The sequence below is a fragment of the Mytilus trossulus genome, chromosome 9 (genome assembly GCF_036588685.1).
Source record: "Mytilus trossulus isolate FHL-02 chromosome 9, PNRI_Mtr1.1.1.hap1, whole genome shotgun sequence".
Lineage (NCBI taxonomy): Eukaryota > Metazoa > Mollusca > Bivalvia > Mytilida > Mytilidae > Mytilus > Mytilus trossulus.
The window spans coordinates 21,815,254-21,831,075 of record NC_086381.1 but is presented as its reverse complement, the minus strand read 5'-3'; the positions used below and the strand labels follow the sequence as shown (position 1 = coordinate 21,831,075).

General features: G+C 31.9%; 2 protein-coding genes across 2 annotated transcripts; both read left to right on the top strand.

Annotated features, from left to right (window-relative positions):
- Positions 1–696: 696 nt before the first annotated feature.
- LOC134684381 (protein mono-ADP-ribosyltransferase PARP14-like) lies at positions 697–4,478 on the top strand. The gene is made up of 4 exons (XM_063543666.1): positions 697–883; positions 1,689–1,913; positions 3,414–3,623; positions 4,167–4,478. The coding sequence occupies exons 1-4, from the start codon at positions 827–829 to the stop codon at positions 4,476–4,478; spliced, it is 804 nt and encodes a 267-aa protein (XP_063399736.1). The 5' UTR covers positions 697–826.
- Positions 4,479–5,482: 1,004 nt separating this feature from the next.
- On the top strand, positions 5,483–14,492 carry LOC134683692 (protein mono-ADP-ribosyltransferase PARP14-like). The gene is made up of 8 exons (XM_063543004.1): positions 5,483–5,691; positions 6,833–6,970; positions 8,090–8,227; positions 9,760–9,908; positions 10,682–11,054; positions 11,301–11,449; positions 12,344–12,515; positions 14,075–14,492. Exons 1-8 carry the CDS (start codon positions 5,580–5,582, stop codon positions 14,362–14,364), a joined length of 1,521 nt encoding a protein of 506 aa, XP_063399074.1. The 5' UTR covers positions 5,483–5,579; the 3' UTR covers positions 14,365–14,492.
- Positions 14,493–15,822: the final 1,330 nt, after the last annotated feature.

Genomic DNA, 15,822 nt, shown 5'->3' with positions numbered 1-15,822 from the left:
TAAAAAGTGCAACGTATAACAAATGTATTATAAGCGAATAGGGAACAAATACGTAACAGGGTATTAGTCGTGCGCTGTAACGTTTACATTGCCGCATATTGAGTTATATCACCTCTCAGAACCCAAATCTACCATCAGAGACAAGAAAAAAATTGAAAATCATTTTTTAAAAGGTGCAAGTTATAATTCTAGTTCCGAAACGATGTACACCCCACTAACATGTTTAACATCGCCACATTATGTAAGTATGTGCCTGTCCCAAGTCAAGACCCTGAAATTAAGTGGTTGTCGTTTGGATTTGTGTTACATATTTGTGTTTCGTTATTTTTTTCGCATATGAAATATGACGTCCATGAAGCAACCAACCTTCAATAAAGTTTTTTTATGTCTTTATGTCCAGCACACACTAAATTTATAATCTGGTATCTGTTATGAATTTATTTATAGATACATCTTTTTTAATACAACGTAGATGTATTTAGGTGAATAAGTGTACTGATTTGGTCATCATATGTCCGCTTTTGTAAATAACTCTTATCTTATCTATGTGATATGAGGTTTGAGTGGTACAGTGTGCCAATGATTTGTATAGTATATATAGTATTTTACTATATCTTGTCTATACAATTCCATGCATATACTGATCACTAGTATATGTTATCTCATTTTGATTACCCTGCATGTATGAATCAACATGCAAGTTAAAAAAACAATTAATATGAAATAAACAATGTGAATTCACAATGTTCAATTTTTATATGGATAATGTTCTTCTAATTTCTCTTTTTCTGTAAACGCATTTGATAAACAATACCATAAATCTAAAATGAACGAAAACAAAGAATTCATACAGCTATTTTGTGGAGATATAACAAATAGAAAGGTATACTATATAGTGGAGGACAATTTCAAAGTTTATCTTATATAAACTGGCAAAACCAGAAAAGCGGTACGAACACACGAAAATTATTATTTTGTTTGGTGCGCATATTCAAATGGATTTCGCTTCACAACTCACTTTTGCATGTACCATAGCTGACTACATGGACCATATGTATTTTATTGCTGTTGTGCATGCCCTTTGAAAAAGAGAGCGATTATGTTTCTTCTAGTTCTTCCTCTTTATAGACTACAGTTTAGATTTTTATTAAGCTTTAACGCTTGCTTATTATAATTGGAATGAAGTTGATTAAGCCATAGCACGGTGTCTAACAAAGTATAAAATAAAATGTCCATGCAGAACGTATTATTCCTTTATAACTTTTTGTAATTTGAATATACAATTAAGTATGTTATACTCTAAATATTTACGCCTTAAATAGCTGACTATGTGGTGTTGGCGTTGATCATTATTGAAGGCCATACAATGACTTTTAGTTCTTAATGTCTGTGTCATTTAGTCTCTTGTGGTGCGTTGTCTCATTGGCAATCATAACACATCTTTATTTTATAAATATGATAATGTTGGGCAAATCGGAGAACATGAAGTTAACAGCTGATGCCCTTTTAATTTGTTATCTAAAATCTGAAGAACAAATGCCTGTAATTGGTAATCATTGATTGAATTCGTCATCACATGTTTTTAAATGTAAGTGAGCAGATATAATTTTATTTGAAGACATTTGGATACACTAAGTATAAAAATGACTTTTTAATTATTTCAATATGTCATTGATGATTTTGTTTAGGTTGACGTTATTGTTAATGTCTTGGGTAGAGGATGGGATTTTAGAAGCGGAACATTATCGACATCTATAATTGATACAGCTGGTCGTGGGGTTTTGACAGAGTTAAGATATCATAGATCATTTGACAAAAAGGATGTTATTGTGACTGGTGGTGGACGATTATTCTGTAAGAAAATAATTCATGGCGTATTACACGAATGGGATAGAAGGGATAAAAACATACAGGTAGGTAAGCAAACATTTCTTTGGTTATTAATTGAAATTGATTAAATTTCAACAATATTCTATTCGAAATATTCCTTTTAACTTGGCCCGACGTATATCCACAATGGTGATAAACTTTGAGTAAAGTCATAACATCGTGCAATATGCCATTTGAATATATGTTATACGCTAAATATATACGCCTTTAATAGCTGACTATGTGGTGTTGGCGTTGATCATTATTGAAGGCCATACAGTGACTTGTATTTCTTAATTTATGTATCATTTAGTCTCTTGTCGTTCGTTGTCTCATTGGCAATCATAGCACATCTTTATTTTATAAATAGTTCATTAAATGGCGTCTGGACTAAAATACACATGAAATGAACTCGAGCTACATATTATGGAGCCCATAACTGTAAATTGTTTATTTTATACTTTTATAATTTGGATAAATGTTTTACATTGTTATAAATCAAATAAGAGAATAAGGGTCAAATCGGTTAGCATGAATTTGACAGCAAGTGTCACTTTAAGCCAGAGGTATTGATATGTGAATAGCGTATAATCTAAATTTAATGCATGGCAGAGTCGAAATTGCTTTGTTCTTACTGTATTTTAGATCTGGATAATGCACAGGTTAGGAGTTTATTGCTACCTCAGATATACTGCACAGTTCAAATGTACTCTATAGGCATGATAGGGGTGGATCCGGGATTTTTCGAAGGCATATAGACGTTAATTAATATTAAAATGTTGGACGAGTAAAGAATAAAACATTATACAGTTTCCAATTAAATGGAATGACGTTCGACCTATTCGCCCCTTTTTTATCCACCACTGACCTGGTAGTTACGGAATTATTGATTGATTAATAAATTTGTATACATTTACTTTACTCAAATTGTGGAATAGTTGGTTCTTCTCGTTCCTTAGAACACTTTATGATATTATTTCAAAACCGTTCATGTACATAGATAGCGTCTTGTGTTTAAACAGTTACTAACCATTAATATCGGTATATCAATTTAATCTGTACGGTCGGGATTACTCATTAGCACAAACTACTACGCCGTTCAGGTCAAGTAGGGTCATCCTAGCATTACAGATTAAAATACCCTCTTGTGTTTTCAATAACTGTATCGTAATTTATTTCTAGCAAACACTGAATCAATCAATCCTTCGTCAATAGAAAATAGAGAAGTGATAAGATTTAACACATGAAACAAATCTAGGCTATTTGTTAAAATGTTAGTTTCCTCTAAGATATAAGCATTCAACCTTTTTGTGGTTTCAAATATTAAGTGTTTATCGTGATTGGCTGGGACAGTATATTTTCATTGCTGCATTTGATTGGTTTATTTTTTTAATTTTTAGACATATTTATGATTACGACATGTACAATTATTCAGCTTATGACGAACTTATTGAGATAAATACATACCAAAAAATTAACATTATATTCATTAGTTTTCTATTCATTTTTTCTTTTCTTTTAATGAATTGAAATAAATTTTACAGGCTCTAAGAATATTCCTACAGACATGTTTGGGATTCGCCGAAAGCATGAATATGCGCTCAGTCGCTTTCCCTGCAGTCGGGACAGGATTTCATGAATTTCCTCCAGATGTTGTAGCCAAAGAAATGTTCAATGAAATAGGGACATTTTCTAGATCGTCTCTGACGAATATTGAGTTTGTTATTTGTCATAGGAATAATCATGTCATCAAGGTATCTTTTCGTTCAGTTATCACGAAAAAAAACTTAGTACATACAACTGCATTCTTCCCCTTCCTTATTCAATATCTGTAAAGATTTATAATAGTTGGGAAAACCAAAAATAGAAATTATTGTCTGAAATCGTACGCTTTTTGTACTAAATTCTTTTGAAAACTTGTAGACTTTCTATAGATTGATGCCTATCTAAGATTAAAAGGGCCTAAAATATAATTATTGAGTTCAAAATATATTAATTTTGGCCATCCACTGGACATGTAAATCATATAAACGGCTGAGCGTTACACTAATGTACAAAATTATATGTACAATAGAGATTAAAAAGCATGCAAAAGTTTCTGAGGTTTTTACAGATTGCCAGGTATATTCTGTATCTATCTTGTTGCTAGTCGGAAGTTATATTTCGATGAGAGGTCATATATAGTTTTGATATGATCGAGGAAATCTCGTAAAACTCGTTTATGTTTTTAATGGGTAAAAACTGTATCGTGAAAACCTGCATATTTATTACATTGATAGCGTATATATCTTTTCCAGGCATTTGAAGCTAAAATGAACAAATATTTGATAACACGACCAGTTTTCGTAGACAAAGAATTCTTACATCACATCGAAAAAGAAAATGTATCACCGAAATACTCTTCATCAGAATTACCAAAATCAAGAGATGTGCAAACAGATCATTTGGTAAAAAAATTCATGGACACAGGAATCATCATGGATAAACAACATGATTATTTCCCGCCACTATCAAAATCTACTTCGTCTAATAATAAAGAAACTGCACCAGGGATCGGGCGTATGAATGTTCCTTTTGCTATTGAAAGCGCTGGTAATATATTTCTTTGAATGCATTTATATATTTATACTTTTTTGTGTTTCGGAATTTATATCGCATAATTTAATTGTCGAAACGTATTAAGATTTTCACAATCCTATATTTGAAAATATAATATCTTAAATGTAAGGAGCGCATGATTTCCATTTTTTGGTGCAAAATCCTTGTGCGAATTAAAGAATAACGCTTTCATGCTCCCTGATACAACGAAGAAAAGTGGAAGATCTAGATCATATTTCATTACCTGCTGCATTGTAATATTGGCAAACAGTATGCCCTTTGGAGGTTTTATGGTTATGTAGGCTGTCTAGTTGTGGCCCCCTTGATCGAAGTGATACATTTGCGTATAAGACCAACCTAAGTGGCATTAATTTATCACAATTTAGTTCATAAAAGGCCCCATCACATTTTGTTAATTCAGCATATATTGCCTACTTATTAAGGAAGAAATGACAACTTCTTTGATAAAACAAATATATTGACGCAAAGGTGACGAGCTCGGGTCTGAAGACTTTGTTTTACAGTTCAGTAGTTTTAATCAAATCAATTTTTTATAGTCGATCTTCTAAAATTATTAATAGTGTTATTCAAAACATTCTGCATTCCTTTAATTCAATAGATAGGACTTTTTGAACCAAAAAAAAAACAGACTTGCTTCAGTTGAACAAAAAATGACAAAATATATTCCCAAATATCTAGGTAAAAAATGTATTATTGTCTAAACAAGATCAAACCCTTTTTAGCTTTCTGACTGTAATCGGGTATGCATACATTTCTCTGTTAACTCCAAATGCACGTGTTTGCAGTTACGTCTCTGGTTTCATGAATGTTATACTTTTATTTGAAAAATAATAACACGTTTACAGCAGCAATTTTCCACAGGAATATCCTACAAAAATCGAAACGTTAACTAAATTTTTATCACGAATAAGCGAGTTGGTTTTTATATATATGCACATATAATGAGACGGATGGCGTTTCTAAATTTTAAAAAACACAAATTTGAAAAACACAAAATTTGTTGAATGTCATTTGTAGAATGACTTGACGAAGCATAATAACATTTTTAAGAAGTTTTCTTTCAATCAGATACCAGGGATACAGGATGCATCATGGGTAGACAAAATGATTACTTCACGCCACATGCAAAATATTCGTCTATTGATGAAAAAATGACACCTAGGATCGGGTTTATGGATGCTCCTTTTACTACTGAAAGTGCTGGTAATATATATTTCCACGAATTCATTTACAAAATGATATTCTTGTGTTTAGAAAATCGCATGATGGTATTGTCGAAATGTATTAAGATTTACAGAATCTCATATTTGTAATTATAATATCTAACATGCAAGTAGTGTGTTTTCTTATTTGATGTAATTGGTTGGTGCAAAATCCTTGGGTGAATTAATAAATAACGCTTTTATGCACCTATACTGTTTTCCATTTAATTTGTTCTAATGTAACAACGTAGAAAAGTGAACGATCTAGATCATATTTCCTTACATTTTGTAGCTGCTGACTTGTAATATTGGCAAACAGTATGCCCTTTGGAGGTCTTATGGTTATGTGGGCTGTCTAGTTGTGGTCCCCTTGATCGAAGGGATACATTTGCGTATAAGACCAAACTAAGTGGCATTAATTTATCCCAATTTAGTTCATAAAAGGCCCCATCACATTTTGTTAATTCAGCATATATTGCCTACACATAAAGGAAGAAATGTCAACTTCTTTGATAAAAAAAATATATCGATGCAAAGTTTGACGAGCTCGGGTCTGAAGACTTTGTTTTACAGTTCAGTAGTTTTAATCAAATCAATTTTTATAGTCGATCTTCTTAAAATTATTTATAGTGTTATTCAAAACGTTTTGCATTCCTTTAATTCAATACATAGGACTTTTTGAACCAAAAAAAAAATAGACTTGCTTCAGTTGAACAAAAAATGACAAAATATATTCCCAAATATCTAGGTCAAATAAAATGTATTATTGTCTAAACAAGATCAAACCCTTTTTAGCTTTCTGACTGTAATCGGGTATGCATACATTTCTCTGTTAACTCCAAATGCACGTGTTTGCAGTTACGTCTCTGGTTTCATAAATGTTATACTTTTATTTGAAAAATAATAACACGTTTACAGCAGCAATTTACTACAGGAATATCCTACAAAAATCGAAACGTTAACTAATTTTTTATCACGAATGAACGAGTTGGTTTTTATATGTATGCACAGATAATGAGACGGATAGCGTTTCTAAATTTTAAAAAAACACAAATTTGAAAAACACAAAATTTGTTGAATGTCATTTGTAGAATGTCTTGACGAAGCATAATAACATTTTTAAGGAGTTTTCTTTCAATCAGATACCAGGGATGCAGGATGCATCATTGGTAGACAAAATGATTACTTCCCGCCACAAACAAAATATACTTCGTCTATTGATGAAAAAAGTACACCTAGGATCGGATTTATGGATGCTTCTTTTACTACTGAAAGTGCTGGTAATAAATATTTGCACGAATACATTTACAAAATTATATTATTGTGTTTAAAAAATCGCATGATGGTTTTGTCGAAATGTATTAAGATTTACAGAATCTCATATTTGTAATTATAATATCTAACATGCAAGTAGGGTGTTTTCTTGTTTGATGTAATTGGTTGGTGCAAAATCCTTGGGTGAATTAATAAATAACGCTTTTATGCACCTATACTGTTTTCCATTTAATTTGTTCTAATGTAACAACGTAGAAAAGTGAACGATCTAGATCATATTTCATTACATTTTGTAGCTGCTGACTTGTAATATTGGCAAACAGTATGCCCTTTGGAGGTCTTATGGTTATGTGGGCTGTCTAGTTGTGGTACCCTTGATTGGATTATACATTTGCGTATAAGACAAAACTAAGTGGCATTAATTTATCACAACCCAGTTCATAAAAGGCCCCATCACATTTTGTTAATGCGGCATATATTTTCTAGACATAAAGGAAGAAATGTCAACTTCTTTGATAAAAAATAATATTGATGCAAAGTTTGACGAGCTCGGGTCTGAAGACTTTGTTTTACAGTGCAGTAGTTTAAATCAAATAAATTGTTATAGTCAATCCTCTTAAAATTATTAACAGTGTTATTCGAAACGTTTTGCATTCTTTGAATTCAATTGATAAGACTTTTTGAACGAAAAAAAAAAACCGACTTGCTTCAGTTGAACAAAAAATGACAAAAAATATTCTCAAATATCTAGGTAATATGATTGCATTATTGTCTAAACAAGATCAAACCCTTGTCAGCTTTCTGACGGTAATCGGGTTTGCATACCTTTCTCTGTTAACTTCAAATACACGTGTTTGCAAGAACGTTGCGGGTTTTATGAACGTTATACATTTTTTTGAAAAATAATTACACGTTAACAGGAGGAATATACTACAAAAATCGAAACGTTAACGTCATTCTAATCACGAATAAACAAGTTGGTTTTTATATGCATGCACAGAAAAAGACGGATGGTTTTTCTAAATTTCAAAAAAACAAATTTGTAGAAACACAAAATTTGTTGAATTTCATTTGTAGAATGACCTGACGCAGCACCATCACATTTTATGTTTGCTTTCAATCAGATACCAGGGACTCAGGATGCATCATTGGTAGAAAAAAAGATTACTTTCCGCCACAATCGAAATATACTTCGCCTTTTGATGAAGAAATTACACCTAGGAATGGGTTTAAGGATGCTCCTTTTGCTACTGAAAGTGCTGGTAATATATATTTCTTTGAATACATTTACATATTTATATTTTTGTGTTTAGATATTTTTATATACCTATATGGAGTTATTTTTTTTTTCAGAACGACAGGTCATTCTTTTTCAGAATCAACCCGGACGATACCATGTTTCAATGCAATATGCTCAAAGGCATAAAATAATGACCTGCATTTACAGTAATATTTTTATTGTGTATGGATAATATTTTTTAAAAGGTTTATATCTAGATTTATTGTGAGTTTTATTTCACATTATAAATGAGCCGTAGGGCGTATTAAATTATGAACGCATTAGAAAGGAATATCCCACTTTAGTGTTGTCGGTAATATAGGATACTAAATTTTGCAAATCTTTAAAAAAAAAAATTTGACGGTATATAAGTCAGATAATGCATATTTTAAGGTTTTTCTTGTCGTAGAACACACCGAGGGGTGTCAGGATTGCTCAAAGAAAGACCTCCCTACAAGGTTTTTCTTGTCGTAGAACACACCGAGGGGTGTTCTACGACAAGAAAAACCTTAAAATATGCATTATCTATAACATATCACACGATTGATAGTCGAAATTTATTAAGATTTCCACATTCCCGTATTTGTAAGTATAATATCTAAAATGTAAGGAGCGTGTTTTCTTATTTAATGTAATTATTGGTCAAAATCCTTGTTCGAATGGATAAATAAATCTTTTATGTTCCCTTTCTTGTTTTTCGTTTAATTTGTTCCAATGCAACAACGAATGAAAAGTTGAAGATCCGGTTTATTACACTCTACATTGTACGTTTGGTAAATAGTATGCCCTCGGTGCATATGTCATTTTGTCGTTAAAGTTGTCTAGTTGTTGTCTCCCTTACGTATATTTCATTTACTCGTTTATTTTATATGCATAGGCTAGGCTACAAACTATCAAAATAATTTAATAATTGAGAAAATATAAGACTTCAAATTATGTGTAATGAGAGGTAAACATTAAAAAATAATATATTGTTTAAAAGTAAAGAGATGAGAAAAAGTTTTTTTGACATTTCTTGGAAGGCAGTTTTTATATGAATAAAATTGTTATATAAAATTCTATAACAAACTGATTAGTTGTTACATGTAAAATAATCATTTTCAACAGAGATGATATTATTTTATACATAGGAGTTCTGTAAATTATAAAAGTATTGAGACGATTGAGACAAAAGATTTGACAATTATGTAAACAAATAAACTGTTAACAGTAGTATACCGGTGTTGAAAACTTATAAATCGATTGAGATTAAACATGTCCGAGTTTACAACTAAAACTGAATTTAACACACCAACTAAATTGAAGCTCACCGTGTGGCTTGAAATGATAGTACCATTAATACGGTATACTATATAAACTATTTTACATCCGAAAAACACTTGAAAGAAAACCAAAAAAAGCATCAAATGTAAATATTAATACATGAAATTCAGTGTAAATAAATCATTCAATAAGATAAAAGGTTTTAAGTAATGTTTGAAATAATTGTTGTGTCTATTGTTCATATATTGACAGAGAATATGGATCAAAATGAATACGATTGTCTTAGAGGGTATCAGTTTGAACAATCAATTCAGGAGCCGATATTTAAAGAGCATGAAGCACACATCGAAACGAAAATTACAGAATATGAATTCTTAGTTCAACAATTAGAAAACAGTCAGGTTTGAACACTCTTCTTTATACGACGATCGAAACAGTTAGAGCGATGTTGCTTTTTATTCCCTTATACCATTCAACGGGGCTGCTACATGTAACTATTTTTGTATAACAGCGGTTGTAAAATTTGTAATTTTAAAGACCGATCTATACTGACAATACATGTACAAGAGGTAATCAAACAAAAAATCAAACACAACACAACACAACACAAGAGTTTCTATTCTACAAACACAAATCACAATCAATTCCTGAGAAATTAAATTCTTTTCACGTATAACAAATAAATGTTTAGCATAGTTGGTCAGAATGAAGACGTCAACCCAAACGTCTTGTTTATTTTTTTTCTTTGAGACATCGGTTTGTCTGTCGTTTTCATATTCAATTGTTGGTCAAATAGTTATGAAGTCTTCAAAGACCAGGAAGACGTCAAGGCAAAACAAAATAGATAGATAAGAAGGCATATGTTTCTCTATATAATCAGCAGATAAAGTCTTCAAGTTTGCTCTCAATCATTATGAAAATTATTGCTTTCTTATTGACCTGCCTGTTCCTTTTTTTGTGTGTATGATAAACGATTGGTTATAATCCCACTGAAGAATATCCCACTCATCTGTTAATTGATATGAACAATTCATCTTGGTAACTAGTTACTGGACTGGTTGTAGTTAAATGAGTGTATGATTAAGAGTTGGAATTATTTACTGAAATTAAAATATATACCACGCTGATTCATACTCGGTAATTTGAAATTATAGACTTAGTTTTCTTTTTTTAGGGTTTAATGCATTGCAAGGCAGATGGGAATGTAGAAGTTCTCAGACAACAGAATGGTGAAATAAAAATATCTGGACCAAAAGACGTGGTCTTTAAAACCAAAAGTTCAATTGTATTGTATTTGAGGAAACTGGAAAAAGCCGAGGAAGTTTCACAATATGTCGAATGGATATTATTGATTAATAGAGGAAAAGTTAAACCTTTCGATAAAATTCTTAGCTACGAACTAGAAACAAAATATAAGGAAAATGATCAATCAACTGCGTTTGACCATTACGGGACATTGATGTTCGTTGACTACGCTTCAATGCATATCTGGTACGATGGTGATGACGCATATACATACAAAATTTCAAGAATCATAAAAGACTCTGGTGAGATAAAAACGTTTACTAAATTTTAGAAGTTGTTCCTATATCACGCAATATTTTTTTTTGATAAAATCAATTTATCACACGAATCTCTCAATTGATATCAAATGTTATTTCTTTCGTCCATTTTAGATATTATAACTATCAAGCGTCTAATAGACCATTGCACTTCATAATCCCCACCACACCTCCGAGTTCCTACATATATATAACAAATGAATGCATAACATATTTCTTTATGTAAAACAGTTTCATTTAATGTTGGTTTTCCATCGTCCTGGACACATATGGAACTTGGGGTTCAGTGTACAGAAGAAAAAGGAGACAGAGGAGACGAAATATTTAATTTTATTCAAAACAAATTTTGGAAGACCGATAGAAACATCACAATTTTACAGGTACGAATATACTCACCAAGGAATAAATTATTGTTATTGATTAAAACAAACACACAAACAAGCACAGATAAATCGACACAAACATGTTTCTTTAATTTTCAAAGCATCAAAAGGGGGAAATGTTTGTAAGACAGTAACAAAACTTTTCTACACAAATTGAATAGTTACTGCGAGTCATTTTTATATAATTAAAACACATTAAAACAAAACTTTAGTAACTGGTAGCAATTTGACTAATGGGATTGAAAAGAAGAGATATGATGTATCAATTCTTGACTTGTCAGAGCCAAAAGGAAAGGTCCCTCGCTTTTATTGCTGTTCATTACGTAAAGTCACAGTGAGGTTTTCAAAATTGAGTCACACTCTCTGCAGGTCGATAAATGTTCCTTCACGGGATTTGAACGTGAGTCTTCGCTACTTTTGCACACAGTACTTGCGTCGAAAAAACTGCTTGTAACATAATGTTGGTTATGACATTTTACATATCTAGCTTGAACATTTATTTTGTCAACAAAACATGTTTTTAAATTTCTCTTATGTCTTGTAATCAACTCAAAACGTTTGTTATCTTAAAATATTTAATTTAACAACGACCTTACTCCTTTGATGTATTCCATATTTTGTTCTTAATAATCCTCTGCCTCAGTTGAAATCGTATATATTTCACTAACATTTGAATCATAAACTCGAAACGCTGAACAATTTCTCTGAAGCTTAAACAATTCATATTCGAGCTTTTAACATTTCTGTTGTCAATTGACAAATAATGCAACTTACTAATATACTAATTGGATGGCATTTTTCATTAATTGATTGCCTTATTTGTTATCTTTACCTTAAATGTTATATGACTGTGATAGGGAAAAAATAACATCTTTTTATATTTGTTTTCAGATATTACGGGTTCAAAATCGACACTTGTTTTCACAGTTTTATGTTAAACAGAAAGAATTACAGCAAAAAAATGGTACAGACTCAGAACTGTTGCTATGGCATGGTACTTCGAAAGATTGCATTGATAAAATCATAAATAATGGTTTCAATAGAAGTTATTGTGGCAGAAATGGTAATAATATGTGTCTTTCTTTATCTTACCAAAAAATTACTAACCATTTAACTATTTTTAATTAAGAAAAAACAGACAATAAAATTTTTTATGATATTACTGCGGAAATTATCACAGGGGAGTTACTATACTACACTGATCCTATGTAGACTCGTTCTGGTACTGTTTAAACTATATTGAGACAAGTGAGTTCTGATGGCAATGACCGTAAATGATTCTTGAGATTTACTGTGCGTAATGTTTTTTTTATATTATTCTACATAGGTAAGATGTATAGGGGGAGGGAGTAGAAATCTCACAATTTTTTTTAGCCCTGCCATATTTTTGCGCCTATCCAAAGTCAAGACTCGCTGGCCTTTGTCAGTCTTGTGTGTGTGTTTTTTTTTAAATTGGATTCCCCTGAACTTGTACACAATTTGATTCATGGGCAACCGAAAGCCCGTCTCCAGGCGCGGGATTTTTTTTTGTTTTAGCCGGCAAATAATCAAAATATTATAAAAGCACTAGCACTGTGACAAAGCGTATGACTTTAGTGGTATAATGTGTTCCTGAAGTGTGATTAATTTTCTTATAAAATCTCGTAGATGCTATGTTCCCTTGGTATCAACAATTAGAAGTTAGTCATGATTTATCTATCTTTTAAATTGATATAACGCGCAATCTTCTCATAGAAATGGTTTCGTGTCTCATAAATTGGTCTGTATGTAAATCGTGGTGCAACTTCATATGTTGCTATCATTACAATTCCGTTTTCCGTTTTCCGTCATAAAAATTAATTAGGCATAAAAAGGAATAACAAGGTTATTATTTAAAACTAATCTTTTTTGCTTGATAATATATATTTTTTTGAGATAATTTAAGAATACCAGATTGATTCGTATGCCGATTGTACAAACAATGATCCTCTTATAATAGTTTTATAGCTTTACGTATATGAGTCCTTAATTATTACAATGCTTCAAAAAGGCTAAAAAGAATAACACAAAGTCTTAATGAATATGTTTCATGATATATGCAAATATCTAGAAGATAAATGTTTTGTAAACAATTCAGAACTTTCATATTCTAGTTATAGACAATTGAAAAGAGGTTCAAGGGAATACGGCTAGTATGCTCATACCACATCTTATTACACACATATATATATATATATATATATATATATATATACAACATCTGTTGTAGAGTTGTCACTGACTCAGACGTACTTATATATAAATATAAATATTGGATGATACTGATCTTAAAAGTGGGATGCTTTGTCCTAATATGGAATTTACTTAACCGTATTATATCGTATAAGGTCACTTGCACATAGTTTTACGAAATCTATCTGACGACTACATGTATCTTAGTAAAGGTGGATTATTAACATTACAAATGTACTTTAGAGTGTATTTTCACGCTAAGTATTGTACAGTAACAAATACGACTTAGTCTTTCCAAAAAGTTACATCGTTGCAAAACAAAGCGTTTTGAATTGTTGCTATTGTGTCTCTTTCCGTTAAAATATCCAAATACAGCTTCTTGTTTTATTGGCAAAACTTTCTTCTTTTTAGGCACGGCTTATGGCAAAGGAGTGTATTTTGCAGTGAAGTTACGTTTGTCCTTGAAATACACATCAACATCGTCTGGAATTGGCCACATGTTATTAGCTACAGTTGAAGTTGGTGAGAGTTGCCAAGGATATCGAAATATGCCAGTGTTGCCATCACGCGAAGAATGTGCGAGCCATATTACTTACGATTCAGCATGTGATGATCCGGATGATCTTTCGATGTTTGTGATATTTAATGACATACAGGCATACCCGTCATACCATGTTACATTCAGATATCACAACTGGTAACAAAAGTCGTCGTTCTCATTTGGTCGCTTTTGTAACTTGCAAGGAATTTAGCAACATGTTTTAAAAAAGTAGTTTTAAATGTTAATAAGGACTTTCCCGGACTTTCCAGGATATTCGTTTGACTGTCTGTATTATTAAATAACTGAACAATCCACAGTGTTCATATTTATTGTCATCAAATCAACGCAGTTATATAGAATAACGAACCGGCCGCGAACTTCACATACGCCAATGACACTTCAAAAAGAGACCAAACGACACAGAAAATAAAAAAATTAGGTCACCGTATGGCCTTCAACAATAAGCAAAGCCCATACATCGTAGTCGATTATACATTGTAAAAGTCCCCGAAATCACAAATATAAAACAATTTAAACGAGAAAAATAACGGCCTAATTTTTGAGAAAAAAAAAATAACCGAAAAAAAATATGTAACAGCAACAAATGACATAAACTGAATTACAGGCTTCTGACTTGGGACAAGCACATACAAACAGAATGTGGCGGGGTTAAACATGTTAGAGGTATCCACACCCTCCTCCTAACAGGGGAAAGTGTTGTAGCAGTACAACATAAACACGAACTACAAATGTATAATAATCGGTTAAAAATGCCTTAACTAATCAGATGGATACAAATAGAAATACATATAACAAAATCACAGATTGGACATCCCAACAACAGAAAGACACTACATTTTTTGTAAGTACAGATCTAATAGTACTCGCAGTTACTGACAGCTAGCTCAAATCCATTTACAAAATCAAGCATCTAAGGCTTATTTATCGATCAGTAAAATTGAGAATGGAAATGGGGAATGTGTATAAGAGACAACAACCCGATCATAGAGCAGATAACAGCCGAAGTCCACCAATGGTTCTTTAATGCAGCGAGAAACTCTCGCACCCGGAGGCGTTCTTCAGCTGGCCTCTAAACAAATATGTATGCTACACATGTAGTTCAGTGACAATGAACGTCATACTAACCTCCGAATTATACACAAGAAACTAAAATTAAAAATAATACAAGACTAACAAAGGTCAGAAGCTCCGGACTTGAGACAGGCGCAGAAGTACATATTCAACATACAGGTGAATTTGTGTAAAGAAGTCAGAGAAAAACATGACCTTGTACAATGTCAAGATACAGTTATTGACAGATTGTAAATCCATGAAATTGCATATGTAAATTGAAAAATGCATTATAAGCAAAAGTCTCAAAAGGGCCGTCCACAAGAATTGATGTTGTAGTATTCTGTTCCTAATTGGACTAGGTCGCTTTACTGTACAGTATGCCTCATATGAGTTTATAGATTATCGTTGGTCATCTCAACGAGATTGATTTTTCCGCTTGAGCCGGTACGAAGCACCAATAGCAACTAACGGGGTTCCTAAATTGGAAAAGAGATTGTACTGAGTTCGAGAGACCAATCCCCCAGTTTTATATCGTTGTATCTTA